Here is a 20464-nt window from a genome sequence, read left to right on the forward strand (position 1 = left end):
GACCAAGCAGAAAAGACTTTGTAAGTGTGCATTTTCTGTGATTCATAGTGCATTTCGTGGTAATATCAGAACATCAGTTTCTTTCTTCCAGCAGCATTATATGTAAAATGAGGTAAGTTAAAATACTTTTGCTTCATCTTTTACTTCTGTTCAGGACTGAGGCATGAATGTAGGACATGCTAGTTAGCACAGAAACAAGAATGTTAGAGGAGGCCATTTGGTTGTAAGCTAGTTAACAGTCCTTCTTAAACATATTTAGATTTCATACTGTGTATAAGAAGAGGGTGTATGAATACCAGGAGAGGTTGGCTAGGGTGGCAAAGGGTGATGTGTAACACATTAAGCATTGATATATCATGAGTTTAAAGACATCTGTATAATTTTTTCAATTTCTCATTTGACAACTTAAGAAAACATTAGGATTTATTTAGATTTAAATAAATAAGAATAGTATTGCTGGTTCTAGACAACCTAACATTTTTAATTAAGCAGCAAAGGCTGTTTTAGCTTCTGCAATGTTAAAATCCTTTCCAGAGGAAACCAGAGAGTTTTCCACTTGCTTTCTCTAGTATTTGCATATGGGGAACTATACATTTAAGATACTGTTGCAAAAAACATTGGGAAGAGGTTGAAGTACTTATGTAGAGATTCTTCTGTAAAAGTGCAAAAATTGCAAAATTCTGTTGGATGAATTCTGAACCTCACAAAAGTAAAAAGGACTAAACACCTATAGTATAAGAATACAGATTGTGAATAGGAACAAAATATCTAATATTTACACTAATCTATGCTAAAAGTTTATTGATCAAAGGAGGTTACTGAGTCTGGACTGTAGATGTAAAGGGGTGGGCAGAACCCTGCATTGTAGAAAATTGAATGCAAATAAACAATATGTCTGAGGTAGGAACACTTTTAAGTCTGACTTCTTGTAAACCGCAGAAAGAATCATGCACTTTGTCAGTACAACTTCATCAAGTTCAGCATTTGAGAAAATATATGGCAATTGCAATGAATAATTTAAAAAGAGTATGTAAATGTGTTTATGCAGAATGTGCACGGGGTAAGGAGAGAGTAGCATTAACTCAGAGGAATTTCTCCTAGGAAAAAAGGACAAGACTGAGGCAGAAGGCTGAAAGCCAAAGGACATTTATTAATTTAAAGCTCGGCAAAGTGCTAAAACTAAATATCTTTTTATTAGTATTGAAATCAAATCTATAGACAATTGAAAGTGAATGTGACATTAGAGAAACAGGGCAATTCAGGAAGAAATTGAAAAGGTCTTCCTGTTCATGCTTCTGAGTTGTCCATCAAATGACACACAGGGCCTTCTTCTGACATGCAATTGGGAAACTGCACCCAGAACCAGGACTATACAATGCAGTGCGGGGGTCAGGTGCCTCCCAGTATTACAGTTAGAGGCAGCCAGGCTAACCCTGGGCTCATCTTCAGGTGACGTTCTGCACTGGCAGGGTTTTATAGTGAAGCATAATAGGCTTTTGGCAGGATGCAGGTATGTGATCTCTGTAGATGCAGTTTTGATCTCTGGCAAAAACTGCCAATGAGAATTACTAAGCCTGTGAAGAGGTTTGGAAAGAACCTCTTAGACTGTCAAGCTGAAAGTAAACAATGAAGTTTTGTATGTGTGTCATAGGATGATAAATCTAAATGAGATATAAACACAGCAAGGTGTACGTCTTCTTACAACTCTCTGGGTTGAGAGCTCATGTCAGGGTGTTCATATAAAATAAGGATATGATGAAATTGAGAGGAAATGTAAATGTAGGTACTGAGTGATTTGGAACAAAGATAAAATTACATGGCAACATGAGGTTTCTGGAGTTAAGTTTTATTCAGGCACTTCTGAATTTGTTGCTATGTTTCTATACTATTTTTTGTAGTAACCAGCAGTGTCCTCATAAAATAAAACAACTGGAGTTTACTTTGTTTCCATTTCAATCCATCTCTCTGTAGTAACAGTACCTTTTAGATATGATTTCACTGTCTCTGTCCCTAGGGTCACTGAAGCAATCATACAAAGTTTCCTCAGGGGTATTAAAATATTTATAACAAATCTAAAACAAGAACAGTGTTTGAAATTCAATGAATGTGCTTTTCATGGGACCAGTACCCATAAATTCTAAAAAGAAAGCAGTAGCTGAAATCTTGATCTTATTAAAATAGATAGGATTTGGGTAATGGTTTCTGTGGAAACAGGATTTCAACCAGCTATGACCACCATGAAAGCTGTTGTGCTGTATACATACCATTTCAGAATGTGCTCTGAAATCTCTGCTTCCTGACATTGATCTGTGCCGCAGATTTCATAAAAATACCTTTCCAGAAGCATTGATGATTTGCTTACTTAGATAATTTATGATTCAGGAAAGCCATTACTGGCAGTGAAAAGCTTATAAAATCTGGCAAGGGGGTTTTACCAGCCATGGTGTTGGCACAAGAAATTAACTGCTACAAAGGTTAAAGATTTGTTTTGTTCAAATAATTATCTACTTTAGCTATTCTTTCTCAAAGTGAACTGAGTATCAGTTAGTGAAGGTTTATCTTCATGATTTGGTAGATGAATTTCACTATCTCTTCCAGTTTGTTTTGGGTTTTTGTGTTTGGCTTCTTGCAGTGAAAACTGAACTGATCAGAGAAAGTATTTTTCGCTACCAACACAATACATTGCACACTAAAGAACAAACTGTGGTACCTCTTTAAGAAGCTGTACTGCTATTTCATAAATCTTTGGCTTGTCACGTAGCAGAATGCTACTTCAAAGAAGAAAGATCCCTTTGAATCTCAGGAGATTGAGTTCTGAATTTAATTCCTGGAGTGAACAGGCTCCTTAAGCATTTCTTGTAAGGTCTCTAGAGCAAAGATGGAAGATTTTAATAGCAGAGAAAATTATCTAAAAAAATACTTTAGTCCTTCACCTGTGGTTTAAAAAAAAATACATTCTCAATTTCATTCTATTATAACAAGAATTTTTAAGCTAACACCTCCTATTGCTAGAAACTAATAACTTGTTGTGCAAGGTTAACCTTTTGCTTTTTACTGCCCTTACAGCGGAAAGTGTGTTATTGCCCAGATCACATTTTTGTGGTTTGCTTCACTGATATCAGCAATAGCAACTTCTAGGGATAACTCATAGCTACCAAGTGATTTAATGTGAAGTTTTGTATTTCAGTTATTCTTACATGAAACAAAGGAAATGTCTCTATTTTTCCCCCGTCTTCTTGATGTTATGACATTAATTTGGGCATATCATTGGCCACTGGCTCTTCAGTTGAAAGTGACTGAAAGAGGAAAAATAAAGTTTTTCCTTTTCTAAAATAAGTTTTTAAAATGAAATCAGTATTTGATTCACTTTTTCTGAGATACTCAACCAAACAGATTCATGTTTTTACAAGAGAATCCCTTCCATAAGCATGCAGGCAATTCTCTCTAAGAAGGCAGCTCTTATGACTTCCAGCAGCCATCATCTGACACATTTCTCCTGCTCTTATTCTATGCCCAAGGCAGATTTTTTTAGAGGCTAATAAGCTGTTTTTTTCCCTCGTTGCTATACCAATGCTTTATATTATCTCAGTAGAGACTTTTAAGTGAGCTTCTTAAGCAAGCAAGGCTACAGAGAGTTTAATCCCTAATACAGATCAGAAAATAAAAAGGTATTAAATAGGAACTGTAATGCTCATAGTAAGGCTGATCTTTTTCCTCCATTTGGTGGTAATCACAGAATAGGAAGATTCCCAAATCTGTGTGGAGCCCACTCTTAAAAACAGTTACTACAGTTCAGTAATATAACTAATATCAAAGATTTAGTTCTCCATTGAATTATTATGCATGTACCACACTGACAGATGTACTAAATTTATGAAATATTATTTAGTTCAGAAATTCTAGAAGGAGGCTGAAAAATAAGGCCTCAGACTTACCTGTTTTTGGTAAATTCACAGAATATAAGCTAGGAGGTTGGTTTTACCTTTAAAATATTTCTAGAATATAGTAAACTGAGCATTTAAAGGCTGTTCTGAGAACCCACAGAGAGCCTTCTTTCTTATTTCTTGCTCCTGCTTTAGAAAAATTGAGTACAACTCTTTAGCTTGATAATAAATTAAGATCAGACATAGCATTTTAGTTGGGAATTCATAGCCCTGAAGTGAATCTGCATTTCCAAGTAATTTTCCAAGTAATTATTTGTAAATGAGTACCTTGGGTTGAACCAGCTGTTGTCTCATTAGCTTTAATGCTGTAATATGGAGAGAAAAAAAAAGGAAAACAATAAAGGAGCAATAATGAAAAATAAATAGGAGTGTGTACAGAACAGTATTTACTTGTATTGACTATTTTCTCTGCAACAGATGGAATAGAATTTCCATTATCTAAAGCAACTGACACTCAGATAAGTCTACTGTAACATTCAAGGGTGTATATTTATTATAGACTTTGCTATTACCTTCTCTATTTTATCAGTTGGTTTTCTAGTAGGTGTATTTTTGGGAAAAGTTGGAAAGGAAGACAGCCATTATCTGCACGAATACATTTTCAAAGTCTTTAAACATAAATTAGACACATCAGTTTCCCTTTTAAACTAGTTTGATATTAAGGGAAAAATTAAAATATTTCATACCTTACAAACTGGCAGGTAAATCTGAAGTGTTGAGTACTAAATGAAGAAAATGATAGAAAGCAGATACCCAAAGTATAAACAGAATACTACTACTCTTTGTTCCACTTCCTCTTTTACTTTCCTGCATCCTTCTGAAAATTATTTTTAGTGCTATAAATTCTCCAGCATTTCAAACTACTGCTGAGAGACTGATCTACCTAGGGACAATCAGGAAAATTAACCTGAACTGAATTTTAAACTGGATTAATTAAAATACATTAAATCCCTATGTAAATACACTACCTGAGAATTAAAATTACTTCTATTTAATGTTCTTTGGAAGTGAGTTAAAGTAAATCAAATTAAGGTCTCTTTAATATTGCTTGATAATGTCCATCCCATAACTTCAAAGTAATAAAACCACCTCACCTAAAATTCAAACCTTCAGTTGTTTTGGATTGCTTTTCCTGTTCAGGTCCACACAGACAAGCCACCCCCTAACAATTTTTGCTGCCATTTACAATCCCTTTGAATCTGACCTTATTTGGTTTCCATAACTGAAATCTGTATTTATATTAAGCTTTTTCTTTTATCACCTGATGTAAGAGGTCTTACACTAAAAAAGAACTAGAAAATGTCTTTCATTTTCCCCTTATTTACTCTTTGTAGTTTAATTTTAAGCAGATTGTGGACCACCTTACTCAGCTTTCAAAAATAGCTCTTATTTCTTATTCTCAGAGTCAATGTTCTTCTGTGGTAAGCAGCTACAAAAATGTCAGTGTGCTGGAATTTTTTTGCTTCAGCAATGTGTTTAGATTCTTCAGCATTTCTGAAGCCATCAAATCTTGGGGATCTTTGGAGTCAACATTTACAGGTTGACGTATCTTCCACATTTAACCATGTAGCATCTTCATGTCCTTTCCACAGCATAAAATTAAAAGGTAATTTGTTATTGATGAGTGTGTCTGCTAGTCGTCTCAGGTTAGCAGCAGAGTAGTAATGTAGCATACTTACAAATTTACAGAAGCTGAATGTGCCAGCATAACTACCATCTCTGGAGGCAAGTAGAGTTCAATGCCTTCTGCAAGCAGATTGCTCTACTATTGAGGCTCATGGCTAAAAAAAGAAAACACGTAGCTTTTGGAGAACACGTTGCAAAGCATGTAATTTAATGCATTTCTTATTAACAGAAGTAAGCACCCTAGTTTGTTTTGAATGATGAATTCCCTTGTATGTAGACCCCAAATATGTCTAAATACAGTAACAAAATGACAAATATATTGTCTCATTTGTTCAATGCAAAATGGATTTGCCAGTAAGATTCTGTGTCAGCGATGGATAATGACTCATTTTTATTAAGACCCAATTTTTAAAAGAAAAAGCAAGCAAAGCCTATAGTATTTAATTCTAATTTTTTGCATCATGATTGATAGTGAAAAAAACAACCATGTGGCCTCTTGTCTTAACTATAGAACAGTGATGGGAGAGAGGGAGAGACATGCTTCACAAAGCATGCAGCTGTCTGTACTTCAGATGTGGTGCTTTGCATCAATCATAGGCCCAAGAGTGATATGAATGCGGAGTAAGCTTGCACTTCTGGAAGCATAACTACTTTTTTTTCAGAAACATCATGTTAGTGCTCTGTCACTCACTTTGACCTGATCATTAACTGATTATCAGATCAAACCCATACTTTAAAGAAGGACAGAAACAGACAAAACCAGTCAGAAATGCATTCATTACTTCTCTGTGGTTCCTTTTTTGCAATGAAGTATCTATCGGTGAAGTTCTTACTTACCCCGCTTTTGTTTTTCCCTCTTTTACTGCAGTTTATTATGCTGACATACATCTTTATGTTGGCCTGGCTTGGCGTTACAGCTTTCACTTCTCTGCCTGTTTACATGTACTTCAATCTGTGGACCATTTGCCGAAATGCCACCATAGTGGATGGAGCTAATCTCTGCTTGGATCTTCGCCAGTATGGTATGTGAATGAAGAGCACTAATACAAAGCAAGATTTCACAAAAGAAAGCATCACATTCCTTTTCTTCCGTGTATCTGAAATGAACGGTTGCAGTGTTTCTGAAACAATTGTTAATCGTCTCTTTCTATCCTTTTACCCACTGGTCAAAGCAGTGTATTAGAGATGCACTGCACTTCCAGGCCTGACAAAATTGAATCAACATTGTCCATCTTCCCAGAGTACTGAAAATTTGGCTTGGGGCTTCTGTTTTGTCTCTTCTTTTAGAATTGCGGGAACTTGTCTAAAATACTTAATTAGTCATTTATCTGGAGAATAACTCTTTAATCTTGTGGTAGGACACTGGTTTGGAGATGGGAGATCCTAGGTTATAGTCTGTCTCTGCAGAGCCTAGAGGTGAATCGGGACAGGACAAGATTCATTGCTTGCAAAATATTGATGAAGAGCAACAATGCAAACAGTAACACTCTAAGAGGCTGGTGCTGCAGAGAAAGCATGGGGCTAAAGCCTGAACTGTGGAGGTTAGAATAAAGTGGGGATATACACATATGTGTGTTTTGGGGGGATGGGAAATTTGGACAAAAGGGGGTTTGGAGTCTTAAAAAATCTGAGAATTCTTATGTTGGTGATGATAATTCAATTCCTTCCTGCCACAAGACTGATTTGAATCTAGATGTTCTAGCCTCGATGGTTTCTCAGCCCCCAGAGCTTTGGGTAATCATACTCTCATCAGGCATTTCCTTGCATCTTTCTTTTGTTGTCTTGGCCTAATATAAAATCACAGTATATTTTTAATTGCTACTTAGAGATATAAAAAATTGCTGTATTGCTTCGGAATGAAACAGTTTGGTTCATATTAAACATTTCACTTAACCTGAAACAAAATATTTCACATTATTGTTTTCACGAGGGGAAAAAAAAAAAAAATTAAATTTATTGATTCCCCCCTGCCCAGCATGACAGGTGAGTTGAAAAAGCAATTATCTGTAAAGATCTCATCAAGAGTATTCATTCTTCTTTCTATGACCTTTTATTTTGCTAATATTCATGCCTATTTTTATTATTAATTTTAGTTAAAATATGCACAGAACACTAACATATAAAATGTGTATTCTGTGAATGTACCTCTCTCCTGTAAATACAATGTAAAAACTACTGATTACTAATAGGAAAGAACAGTACCATTTTTCATGATAACTGAGTTATGGCAGTTTTCTTCAAGCTAGTCTTTGATTTAGTATCGGAACATTAGGTAAAGGAAACAATATAGCAGATTCTATTTATTCTTGCTGATAGAGAAACTATTATTATAATAAAGTATACGTTTGGGTAATGCTTTTTTTAACCTGTGAAAGAAGCTTTGTACCAGATCAACATGTCTGAAAACACTATATAGCACATTTCTCCACATGAGGGTAGAGAATGTGGGTGAACAACGTGGTAAGTGTATATACTGGTTGTAAATAATTTTCTGGTGTTTTGATTGTTGTGCTGATCAAAATCTGGAATTAAGATATTTTCAAAAAATGGCTGAAAAATTATTACTTTATGTTTCCTACCAGGACTTTTACTAAATAGATGATGTGTTAGTTTTGTGATGGCTGAAATTATTATAGAATCATAGAACGGTTTATGTTGGAAGGGACCTTAAAGGTCATCTAGTTCCAACCCCCCTGCCATGGGCAGGGACACCTTCCACTAGACCAGGTTGCTCAAAGCCCCGTTCAACCTGGCCTTGAACACTTCCAGGGTTAGGGCATTCACAACTTCTCTGGGCAACCTGTTCCAGTGCCTCACCACCCTCATGGTAAAGAATTTCTTCCTAGCGTATCTAATCTCAATCTACCCTCTTTCAGCTTAAAGCCATTACCCCTTGTCCTATCACTACGTGCCCTTCTAAAAAGTCCCTCTCCAGCTTTCTTGTAGGGCCCCTTCAGGTACTGGAAGGCTGCTATAAGGTCTCCCTGGAGCCTTCTCTCCTCCAGGCTGAACAACCCCAACTCTCTCAGCCTGCCTTCGTAGGAGAGGTGCTCCAGCCCCTGATCATCAATAAAAACTGATTTAGTTGTTAAAAAAAGTTCTGCAAAGCAGCCAAGAATTTGTATTTCTTAGCTTTTCTGAATCAAGCAAGCTGCTATGTACTAGGAATACTAAATACTGTGAATATTTATTCTGCTCCAGGTATTGTAACAATTGGAGAGGAAAAGAAGGTTTGCACCACATCAGAAAGTTTCATCAAGATGTGTGACTCTAATGAGGTGAATAAATGTGATAATATTTTTGGCAAATCCATAATATATGTTATAGTAGGAAGTAACTGATGTGTGTTTTCTTGTTACTCTTAATGTTCTAATTCTAGCTATGGTGATGAAATAAAATTCCAGTGGAAAATACAGTCAGCAAGTACTTTTCATAGTCTTTTACCATGTACCAAATTTAGTCAGTGCAATTTCTTCAGCCATTTGTTTTCTAAATACACTTGCTTTTTTTTTTAAGAATTCCATTGTCATGTATATTTTTAATGAGATGTTTTTGAAAGCTGATGCACCTACTGCACAATGAATAGGTCTATATAATGAATCACTGTTTGAAGATCTTATTATTACTGTTGTGACAGGAAAGTAAAGATTTCAAATGGATTTGACCAGATCTTGCAGTGTGTTAGGATAGTAACTCCTAGTACATTTTTCTTTGTAGTTTTTCCCTTAGGCAAAGGCTACCTATTCCAGTGCAGCTGAGGTTTTTGGTTTTGTTTTTAAATGATCAGGGATGAAGACAGGACAAACAAAATTACATCTATCTAAAACAAAAAGAGAGGCTAAACTATTGATCCCTCTGAAGTCAGAGGGTGCTTTGCTAAATGTTTCACTGGGTTTTACTGTGTTTGAAGAAATCTTAGAGTGAAGGTACACAATCTACTTTTATACCAAAACCATTTAAGAAAATGCAACCCTTGCTGTGCAGTCAATGCTCAGTGGCTGCTGTGTAAACCAGATCACTGAAATTAAAAACAAATCTAAACATTTGGTTTGGGGTTGGGTAAGGAAAGTGGTTAACTTGGATTATTTAAGTAAGCTGGTTTATATTATATCACTATGAACAAATTTTATTGGCAAATTTGGGAGGGAAGTAATTCAATATATGAGGATGGAAAGCTACAGCTAATGAAGGGAAATGGGCTTTTCTTAGGCTGTCTCTGCCACTAGAGAAACCAACACAAACATTTGTAGATCTAGTAAGGTAGTATTGTAACTGTAAAAAAAAAAAAAAAAAGAAAAAAGTGTTGGACTGTTTATTTTTAAATAATTGGGGGGGGGTAATATTTTATAATTTAAACAAGAATTATGCTTTATCCCTGATATGAGTATTGTAACAAAACAGGCAGAAGTACAATGTCATGTAGTGATCAATCTTTTGGAATCATTACTTTTGTAGAAGGGTGGCACCAGGAAGGTAGTTATTTGCTCTGTTATTCAGACTTTTTGTTTAGTTTCTGTTTAGTGCACCACCATGAAAGTCCCTTTCTTTGTCCTGCTTTGCAGCTAAACATGACATTCCACTTGTTCATTGTGGCACTTGCTGGAGCTGGAGCAGCAGTCATCGCTATGGTAAGCTACCCAACACTCTGTACTTCCATCGCCGTCTGAATTGCTAATACATTCTGGTTGTTACTTAGTATCAGTTATTTAATTTCCATACTATCACTCAATGCTATTATTAAAATATAATTCTCTAATTCAATACTCTCTCTTATCTTTTTAAAAAATATATTGATGGATTCCCTTTGAAGTAGGATGTCATGCTTACTTTTTTTGAATAAAAAACCACCTTTGAGTACAAGCGAAGAATTTTTACTCTTCTCTTACTGTGTTCAGAGAAGTGTCTGAACTCACGTGTCTGTCTCATGACCATAGTAGTATCCTTTTATGAATTTCTGGCTATTCACAGGCTTGCAATGCTGCTTTTTAGGAGCAGACTCTTTTTGTCAGTTCTGTGCATGTATGTGAATGTCTCAGTTTTTCTGTCAGGACTAATTTTTGCTTTTTTTATAATGACGATTACTTTGAGTTCGATGACATTTTGCCAATGAGAATGTTCCACTGAGAAAAATGTGTCTGAGCTAGTGCCCTGTTCTTCTGCCTTTTGTCTGCTGTGTCTGCTTAAACATAGAGGTGTTTTTAGAATGGGGATTCTGTACCACTGTAGGTTTGTATGATACACACTGGAATGGGAAATGAAAAATGACTGTTACTTGGTCCTGGTGCATTCCATAAGAAAAGTGTTAGAGATGGTGATTACTATTGCTACTGCTACTAGTAATTTTTCATTGAATCCTAGGGCCATAAATTTTTTGTTCTCCTTAGAATTACATTTATAAAAAAGGACAATCAGAGAATATTCAATGCAGCTAGTATTTCTGTTGCATTAGTGGGTTTTTTTGTTTTTCTTTGCCATTTTTTTAGTATTACATGACACCCTGCCAACACAGCAGACATAGCTAAATGAAAAAAATACATTTTCAATTTATTTTTTGTTTCAAGATGACAAATAATAAGTATACTAGTAGCATATAATTTATATTAATAATTTCATTGATTTTCCAAACTGAGATTTTTCTGCTTCCAGCTGAAAAAATGGTGACCAAATAGTAATTATTATAATATATCTATTAGTGTTAGGAAAATATATCCAAGAGACCATTAGTTCTCCAGTGCATTATTGTTTTGAATTATATTCAGTAGTAGTTATCAAATGCTAATTTGTTCCAAAAACAATTCTGCATTTCAAAGAACAGTTTTGAATCAGAATAGACACCAAAAGATTTTCAGTGAAAACAAACACATCTTCAGTGGAAGCAAATTAAGTAGGTACAATGAGCCACATCGTTTAAATACATGATACTTTCAATGAAATTAAAAAAAAAATGTTCACAGCTCACAGTACCATAGCAAAGATGCCATAGATGTGTTACACCAAGCACTAATCCACTAGGAATTCACTTTGATGGCTCACATTAATTCACATATTTTTGAAGCTTTACCCATACCCAAGTATGCTTTTTATTGGATTCTGTGACTGCGCAGAGCACACATGATAACACTCTGACTGTTTCAACAGAAAAATAAGTTAAGCATCTAAGTGCTGGTAAATTGTATAGCGTCCAAATGCTGGTAAACGTGTGCTTTATGAAATGTTTGCAACTGTGTTGTCTATATTTCAATTTTGTAATTAAATTGTTTGGTTTTAACCTGCCATTGTGATGTTAGGTTCCTGGTGAAGACTAGCACATTCCACTCTTTGATGGTAATTTTTAAAACCAACATACCAGACCCCATTTATAGATTGAGCAATTACTTCACACTTGACACAGTAGCCCAGAGACCAGGGACACAACATGAGGGAAAGTTCAGAATTTTGTGGTTGGACAAGCAGATATTAACAGGTTCTCTTTCTTTAAGGGAAGTTTGCTTTCCCAAGGAAGAAGTAATTTAGGGGAGGGAAAGTGAATTTTGGTTCCTAAATGTCTCATATAGAAAGAAGAAAGCATCTTTTTTCCCCAGATCCTACACTCAAACTGGTAGAAGGTGGTAAGGTATCAGCAATGGGCTAGGGTGAGGAACAAAGTGTGCAGAAGCTGTTTAAGTGACTGGAGAACCAATGCCCTTCCCTATATGTGCTGTTGCAAGAATAATCACAAATACAATTTAATGAAGTCAGTCCTTGTATATATCCACAACAGCAGATCTCCATGTTTGTGAAATTTAACAAGACTTCTTAACAGAAAAATGAAATTAAAATACCAGTCCTTTACAAAAGAGAAAGCTTATGAACTTATTGCACTTTTAAAACATTTTTTGCAAATAGTTACTTTAAACTAGAATAGTCCATCTGACTAAAGTAGTATTTTGTATTTATTAGCAACCAGTAATAGCAGTGCCTCATCAATGAGACTGCTGAAAAACTGAATTGGTAAAATATGCACTTTTAAATTACATTTTAATTCATGACATTGATATACTCCATTGTATCCTCACTTCTGGATTTTTCGACTTTTGCAAGAGCCAGATTATTTAAGAAGTGCAGATTTCTTTAACTCTTTTAATGTCAATATTTGTCATGAAATTCACCAAAGAAATCAGCTTGTTCATAAATATTAAGACCATCTGTCACCAGGATACTTTTCATTAATCTGTATTTTAAAAATATATTTTAGAAAAATGTAGTCATTTATTGCAAAACCCACAAAAAATATTTGTTAATACTTGCAAAACCATTTGGTCACAAGTCATGATTTTCCCATATCTACTATTTTAATGTCTCTCATGGACTCAGATTTGTATATGAATGTTAGAATTTTTTTGCAATTCACTAGCTGCCTCTTTAGTCTCCAAAGGAGAATGTTGTTTTGGGGTTCAAAAAGAGAATTAGCCTACGAGTTAGGATTGATGTATAGAAAAACTCATGTCTTATTTAGAGTCTATGTCAAGGAAAGCTTTTTTTTTGCAGAGAAGGACAATGTCAAATAGTTTGTTTTGAAAGTTTATCATTCTTAGACTTCAACCCAAGATTAAAAAAACCTGATAGAATTATTTATGTTGTAGATGCTTTTTGTGAGTCTTGAGCACAGAAAAAATAGCCAGGATTTTGAATCATACATAATTTGGACTATGTATGATTCTGAACATTGCTGTTCTTTCTTATGTCTGAATGGATAATAAATGGATACAGAAATGATCATTGAAGTAATACATGATAGTTTTACTGTTTTCAATGTTGTGTCAGAAGATAGAAACAGAAGACATGAAGTTTAAGTGTAAACTCTACCATCCCAAAGGGTTGATTGTAAGGCTAGTAAGCATCCTGCCTGTGATGTTTTCCAAAAAACACTACAGCAAAACTGAATTATGAGATACACAGTTTCCCTTCTCAAAAGTTACCATGGGTGCAGTACTTTCTGCCCGAACTTTCACAGTTGTGTCTTGTAAGATGGAGATGCAATCAATTCTTCTGAAACAAGGACAAGGGAAGTGTATAAGTGGTCTAGTTCCTCTCCCCCAGTATGATTGTGCTCTTCTGCAGGATATTAGATGCATGTAAGGGGAGGAAAAAAGTTATTTAGACTTCTGCCCTACTGAGATAATGACATGTCCCAAAACGAAAGGAAAAACAAAACAGAACCAAAACCCTTCCTAGCCTAGATGCAATTCTACAGTTTTGAAAGGTTGAAGAGTACTTTCACCTTATGAAGAAATCTAAGCAGGAATGTTTCATAGAGTATGGAAAGACCCTGCGCTGTCTTGCATATATCTGTAATTGAAACATCCTGAGGCAGTCTGTGGAAGCTACCCTGCTTCAATTTGAATACGCGTTGACAGGGCCCCACTGGCTTCAGGCTATTCAGGTCATGGAAGTGTGAAATGCAGTTAGATAGCCGCTTAGAGATGACCACCTTAGCGTGACAATGTTATCTAGGAACTTGGTGTTAAACAAAAAGCAAAGGTAGTGGAACTGTTAAATGTATATGCCATTATAAAACAGGGATATGTATTTGTGATTATAGTCATTATATTCATTACATAAGCTAAAGTAGTTGTTTCCAGGTAAGTCATCCTACTTAGAGTGAATGTGAACTCCAAGAGTTTTCAGAGTTATTCCAGAAATTTGGTTCTGTAACTTTTTAAGGAAGGGATGGGTATATAATGGGAGATTAATGAAGGTCAGACTGTGGCCAAGGTACCTTCAGAATAGTTTGTCTATTTTTTTTAGTAGAAGAAAAATGCCAAGTGAAACTGCAAGACATTGGGTTTAAATTTTTCTCTTACATTGGTCATTACCAAGTATTTTGTGAGTATAAGAAATGTACCTACATGGTCCCATTTTCACCATGTAGTCTTCAGTTACAAGGTTTTCTGGCAGATGTGTTTTAAAAGACCAGGAAGATGTAAGTACGCTGCTCAGATACTCCCCCACTTCTAGGATTCTCACGTCTACAATCTGTTTGAGGTTCAGATTGTATTTTTTAATTAAAATCTTACCCTCAAAGGACCAGCACTGGTGTTTTCATTGGATGCAAATTGTAATTGTCCGAGATGACAGAATTATTAGGATTACCAGCCTGTTTCTTTTGATTTTTCTCGGGAGTTTTACTGTGCAGGAAATTTAAGGCATTTCATTCAGCAGAACGGCGATTCAGCATTAGTGTCTCTCATTTGATCTGGAAATGCCTGATCCAGAAACTACGCATGGTGAAAGCTTTTGGAACAGCTGAGTTAGTTACAAGGTGTTTCTATTTCTTGTGTGCTAAATTATTACCAGAAAGTGTCCCAGAGTAATACAGTACATGCTGCCTATCATCACAGGTTGTGCTGCTATGTACTATAGACATAAAGAAACTCGTAAAGATATGTAGAAATACTACTATTTGTAGACTTTTTCCTAGGGGACAGATTCTCTGAACACTTCTTATTTTATGGCTCTTCAGCTCAGACTGTATTCCTCAAATAGGTATTAACTGGATGAAAGCTTGCCATAAACCACCAGGACAAAAGATACACCAAATATATTTGGTCCTTTGAAGGGTTTCAGAATGCTTTCCTTGATCTTAATTATCCAGATTAAGAAATGTACATTAGCCTGCACTAATCAGCAACAACTGCCACCAGACATTTGTGGACAAAACCAACATTGGCATTTCCAAAAAAGAAAGAACATACTACATTGGTTTTGTTCGTTTAGTATGAATCTAAGATGGTCATCCATCTACAACAGTCCAATATGAACAGGAGAGTTTGCATAATTTCAAGGTGTTTTTAAGATTACTCTATTCCATTTTCCACTACTTGAATCCCAGTTTAGTTTCTGGATTTCTCAGCGAGAGGTGGAATCTTTTTGATTTCAGGAAAGTATCTGTGGCTTCTGAGGCAGTTGATTAACATAAATGTAAGAGATATTCTCATCAGAAAGTATCTGAAAGCCTGCTAGGGGAGGAATAAATGTCCAGAGAGTCCTAGAATAAACCAGTTGAATACCGTTACTGAACATTTTTATTTTCTGGCTGAATACAGAGCCAACAGAGTACGTCCTAAGATGAGAGGGGGACAAGTGTTGAGAAGGTCAGAGGCTCCTTGCAAGCAGATCCAGCAGACTGAAGGTAGGACATTTGAGGTCCACCTTTGAAAGGAAAGCTTTCAAAGTCTGCAAGTGTCCTGAAAGGCCCAGACCTGGGAAGCTGAAGTGGACAGGAGAGCAGCTCATTTCTCTAACAGGCAGCCGAAGTAGACTTTACACTGTGGATGGCCACAGGGTCTGAATGCAGATAGCATGTGACTGCCCCTGAAGGAGGAGTTTTGCATAAAGTATTTTTGGCAGCAGTTCCTTGGTGTTGTGTTAAAATTTACCACTTGTTTGATCATTCATTGCCACCATTCAGAAGACTGGTCATCTGCTGTTTGTTAAGCTCAGTCACTGGCAGCCATACCATGTGATTTTTATAAACTACTAAGCTCCATCTCAACTGCAATTAGGGTGTTTTACATCCTCTATTTATAATGGAAAACATTTGCAGAATATAATTTTTCTACTGGTAAGATACCTTTCACTGACATTCAGATTAAATTTATTCAAAGCCATGTGGAAAACGTTTGTTCATGTGACAATTTTGCCAATATTCTTTAACTGGTGTTTAATCCTCAGATGTATTCATAGACATTCGGTCCTCCCCATTTGCTAACATAAATAAACCAAGCTCTTGGTTTATTATTTACTCCGAAGGTCTTGGGAGTATATCATCATAGCTCATCCAGTGATTCGTGTTGGCTGCAAGTGAGTCAGGTCCAATCTCCAATACTCACCAATAAGTTGTATAATGCTCACAGGCTGTGGGGTTTTTTCCCTTCTTTTCAGATATTTTTTTATTTTGTTTTGGGATGCAATACTTGGAAAGCTCTTAATTTTGTTTTCTTAAAAAAATAAATAAATGTATTTTTACATGTTCAAAAATTTACATGGAAAATGAACATTGGTTCTGCTCCATTCAAGATGTATACAGAGGTTGTTTTTTAAAAAACATACAAATATTTTTTTCTATGCATTTTAAAGAATTACTTAAATAAATTGTGGTATAACTAATATAACAGTGAAATAAAATTACTAAATTAAACAGTGACAGGTGTGTGCCCTTTTAAGACCTCAAGTTTATTTGTACCTATAGTTTGTCACATTTTGCCTAGCTGAACATATTTTTCAATTTTTGACAAATTTTTCCCAAATTAGCTGGTTTTGACAAAATAGCTAGAGCTGTAGATGAAAGAAAGAAATCATGGCTAAATGGAAAGCCAATACTGACTTTAACAAGAACAAAAAAGCAAATCTTTTTGTAATTGTATTAGATATGTAATTGCAGGACTGCAGATGTGTCTACGGCATATTTCAATCTTAAGCAACTACTGTAACAAATAGTGATTCAATGGGGAAAGGTCTGCAAGAAATAACCAGAAGGCATTTTTCCACATAGATTTGCAGACTAGCTGAAATAGTAAAGCAGAGATGATGTGTTGATTTCTCAGTTCTTTTAATTTTTTCATAACCATTGCTACCAACTGCTATTCACGGTAACAGTAGCAGCTGTGAGCTGAGTAATCTGAGGATTAATGAAGCTCAAGCTTGAACTTCACATCGTATTGCTGTACTACTTCTTGACTTAACAACGCTTACTTCCTTCTGATGAAAACCCAATCTCTATCCTATAGCTTTCAAGTTTGAACTTGCTCTATTCTGACTAGCTCTGTTGGTTCCTAACTCCATGTTACCTCTCTTCCAGGTCCATTATCTCATGGTCTTGTCTGCCAACTGGGCCTATGTGAAAGATGCTTGCAGAATGCAAAAATATGAGGATATTAAATCAAAGGAGGAACAAGAGCTTCATGATATTCATTCTACTCGCTCTAAAGAGCGGCTCAATGCTTACACATAAAAGAAACCTTGTCTTACTTTCTAACATGTGAATGCTTTGTTGTTTAACTAAAGGCCATCCAACCATTTTAAAAACAATTGAAAGTGCTTCTCACAAAAGATAGTTTGGGTGACTTACATAGCACCCATGTACAATTCTTGGTTGTGTAGCACTTGGTTTCTTAATTAGTTCTTACTTTGTGTGACCATTCTCTACCACAAAGCTCCTAAGTAGCCTTTCCTGAATCCTTTTAAGATAATTAGTTCTTCTAGATCAAGGATACTAAACTATTGTCAAATACAAATATGTGTTTGATTTTTTTAATCACTTTGTATGTGTTATGCATAACACCTTTTGCATCGTTTCTTATATGTTTTTGGAAAAAAAGTAGCTTTTTATACTTTTTAGTTTTGAGTTCAATAACTACTTTAACTACAGGTATACTTCAAAGGGACCATTGTACATGATGTACAATATATAAAGAAAACATTCTGATGACTTTCCTTTATATTTGGAAAACTTGCCAGATGGACCCTGATCAACTTGAATGAAGGTCCTAAGAACGTTTTAAACAATCAAAGGTGCAATTTCTAAATTTGTAATAGTGGGTAAAAAAAAAGAAAAAAAAAAGAGAAAAAAGAAAAAAAGAAAAAAGAAAAAAAAGAAAAAAGTGCTTCTTATCTTTGTTAAAATTGTATTATTATTGATGTTTTTAAAGAATATTCTCTTGTTCCAAGTTCCATTGGTGATAATTCCTGTTTGTATTGTGAGCATGCAGACCGTGGTGCTAACAATGCATGGCCACTTGCCTTTTGAAGGAATTCAATATCACGGCTACCTGTTAAAGAGTTATGGTATATAGACAATTGTTAATTAAGTGATATAGTTATCCATAGTTTTTTACAGAATGATCTCTCTTTAATTCAATGATGGTTATGCTAAATTGGAGCTGTTCATGTGACAATGTAAGAAATTACTGCTTAGCTACATTTATGAAAGTAATATATCAAAAATACAGTGACTAGGAGTCAGATGTCTTTTTACCTGCTTTAAAAATTTAAATGGATTGCACCTGTCTGAACTGTAAAAGATATATTAAAGGAGACTTCCATAAATGTTATAGCTTGGCTTCTAGATTTCCTACACATACTGGTTTACCTGTATTACGTTAAAGTAACGTGAAAAACCATTACAGAGCTTATTATTTGAAAGTGTAGTAATATATTTGAACCTTTATTTTGATAGGAAAATATTATCAGAAAGATAGGTCATCTTAATTTGAAAGAATTACCTGTATCAAAAACAAAACAAAAAACCCTATTTAAGAAAAGTCAGTATTATTGGACCAAATTTGGTGGATTTTTTTTTTTTTTTTTGCCTATTTCTAATGCTACAAGAATGCTGTAAAGTGTCTTTTAAAGTGACGTAGCCTGACAAGACATTTTTGTCAGTGTTAAAAATCTTAGGTAGTTTTGTGCACTTATTGGACCATTGTGAATTCTCTCTCAGTGTAAGTGCATTTCTAATAAAACTTCTTGAGTAAAACTCTTCTTTGTACTATTACTAGTCATGCATCATCAGTAATTTTTAACAATTCTTGTAGTAAGTAGAGGGTAATACTATAGGTACTTGTGGCATGATAATGCATTAGGTAGTATTAGTTGATTGATTTTTTTTTTTTTCTTTTTCTTTTCTTTTGCTGGTTTTGGGGGTTTTTTGGTTGTGTTTTTGATTTGGGGTTTTGGGCTTTTTTTTACACTTAGGCTGTCCTACGGGGTCAACAGTTTTCTGATAATGTGCAGTACCGGTATTGCAGTTCTGCAAAAAGTATTAGGAACCTCTTTTGGATTCTATATTGTAGTGTTTCAGTTTTGTGTCTTAAAACGTTTGTGCTGATTTTTAAAACTATGTCTTTTAAACTCATGTAATGATGTTAATGCTTTTGGCTCTTCTCTGGTATTAGAGTTTGTATTTTCACAAAGAATGCTTTGTAGCAGGCATTACAATTAATCTGTTTTGTACATAAATGTGCCAACAGCTTGATGGTGGCGTTTTTGAAATGTAGAACAAAGTGCTTGCAAAAATGTAATAAACACACTTGTGTACTTTGTGTACTTATTAACTGTTTGTGTTGCGTACGTTTTTTTTTTGCCTATACTGGACAAATCACTGTAATCAGAAATGGAATAAGCTTGTTCCTTCTATTATTCTTGCTATTGGAGGACTGTTCTCAGTATTATGCATTTTTTGTACAACCTACTTTTAGATGTTCAAGGAGATCATTCCTTTAGGAGAAATTATGTGAACAAAGAGTAAAATTTTAAAAATAATAATCTGGAGATGTTACATTAATTAGAGAATATGTCTTTGTCAAATCTGTGACAAAAAATTCTTATTGCAATGAATAATTAAAAAAAAAAAATCCAAACTCTGAAGAGTGATCTTCTTATCCCCTTTCATGACACAATTCCCTCTGGCCTGTACCTTTACAAATCACACATAGGTAAAAGTAGAGTGTGCAGCCTTCCCATGGCTAGAAATTGTGGCTCAGTTATGGGTAGTTTGTTCCACTGAATTAAAACTCCCAGTTATTGCCCATGCGCAGATTACTTCAAATATGTCTCTTAATCAGCATTTAGTATCAGAAATGATATATCCTAAGAATAAGAGAGTAAAATAATTTCTAAGAGCAGATTTTCATAATCTAGGAAAAGCAAGGTAACATGAGCCGTACATATTATATTTTTAACATATCCGTCAAGAGAACAACTGGGCAAGATTCACGTTACTGCAGTGTCATTTGGAACAGCTCAACAGAAGCTGGTCTGACATCAGTTTGAATGTTGCTGAGGATACTGATACCTGGATGTTACAGTAGCTGATACTTTACAAAATTAATACCAGTACTACATTACTTATGTGC

The 20464-nt window shown here is 35.0% G+C and overlaps 1 protein-coding gene across 1 annotated transcript in view; it reads left to right on the forward strand.

The window, feature by feature from the left end:
• Nucleotides 1–17562, forward strand: part of GPM6A (glycoprotein M6A) — a 41452-nt gene extending 23890 nt beyond the window's left edge. The window contains exons 4-7 of the mRNA XM_009814065.2: nucleotides 6439–6592; nucleotides 8772–8848; nucleotides 10133–10198; nucleotides 17410–17562. Coding sequence (XP_009812367.1) covers nucleotides 6439–6592; nucleotides 8772–8848; nucleotides 10133–10198; nucleotides 17410–17562 — 450 coding nt within the window. The remainder of the gene's footprint in view (nucleotides 1–6438; nucleotides 6593–8771; nucleotides 8849–10132; nucleotides 10199–17409) is intronic.
• Nucleotides 17563–20464: the final 2902 nt, after the last annotated feature.

This window comes from Gavia stellata, chromosome 5 (genome assembly GCF_030936135.1).
Source record: "Gavia stellata isolate bGavSte3 chromosome 5, bGavSte3.hap2, whole genome shotgun sequence".
Classification (NCBI taxonomy): domain Eukaryota; kingdom Metazoa; phylum Chordata; class Aves; order Gaviiformes; family Gaviidae; genus Gavia; species Gavia stellata.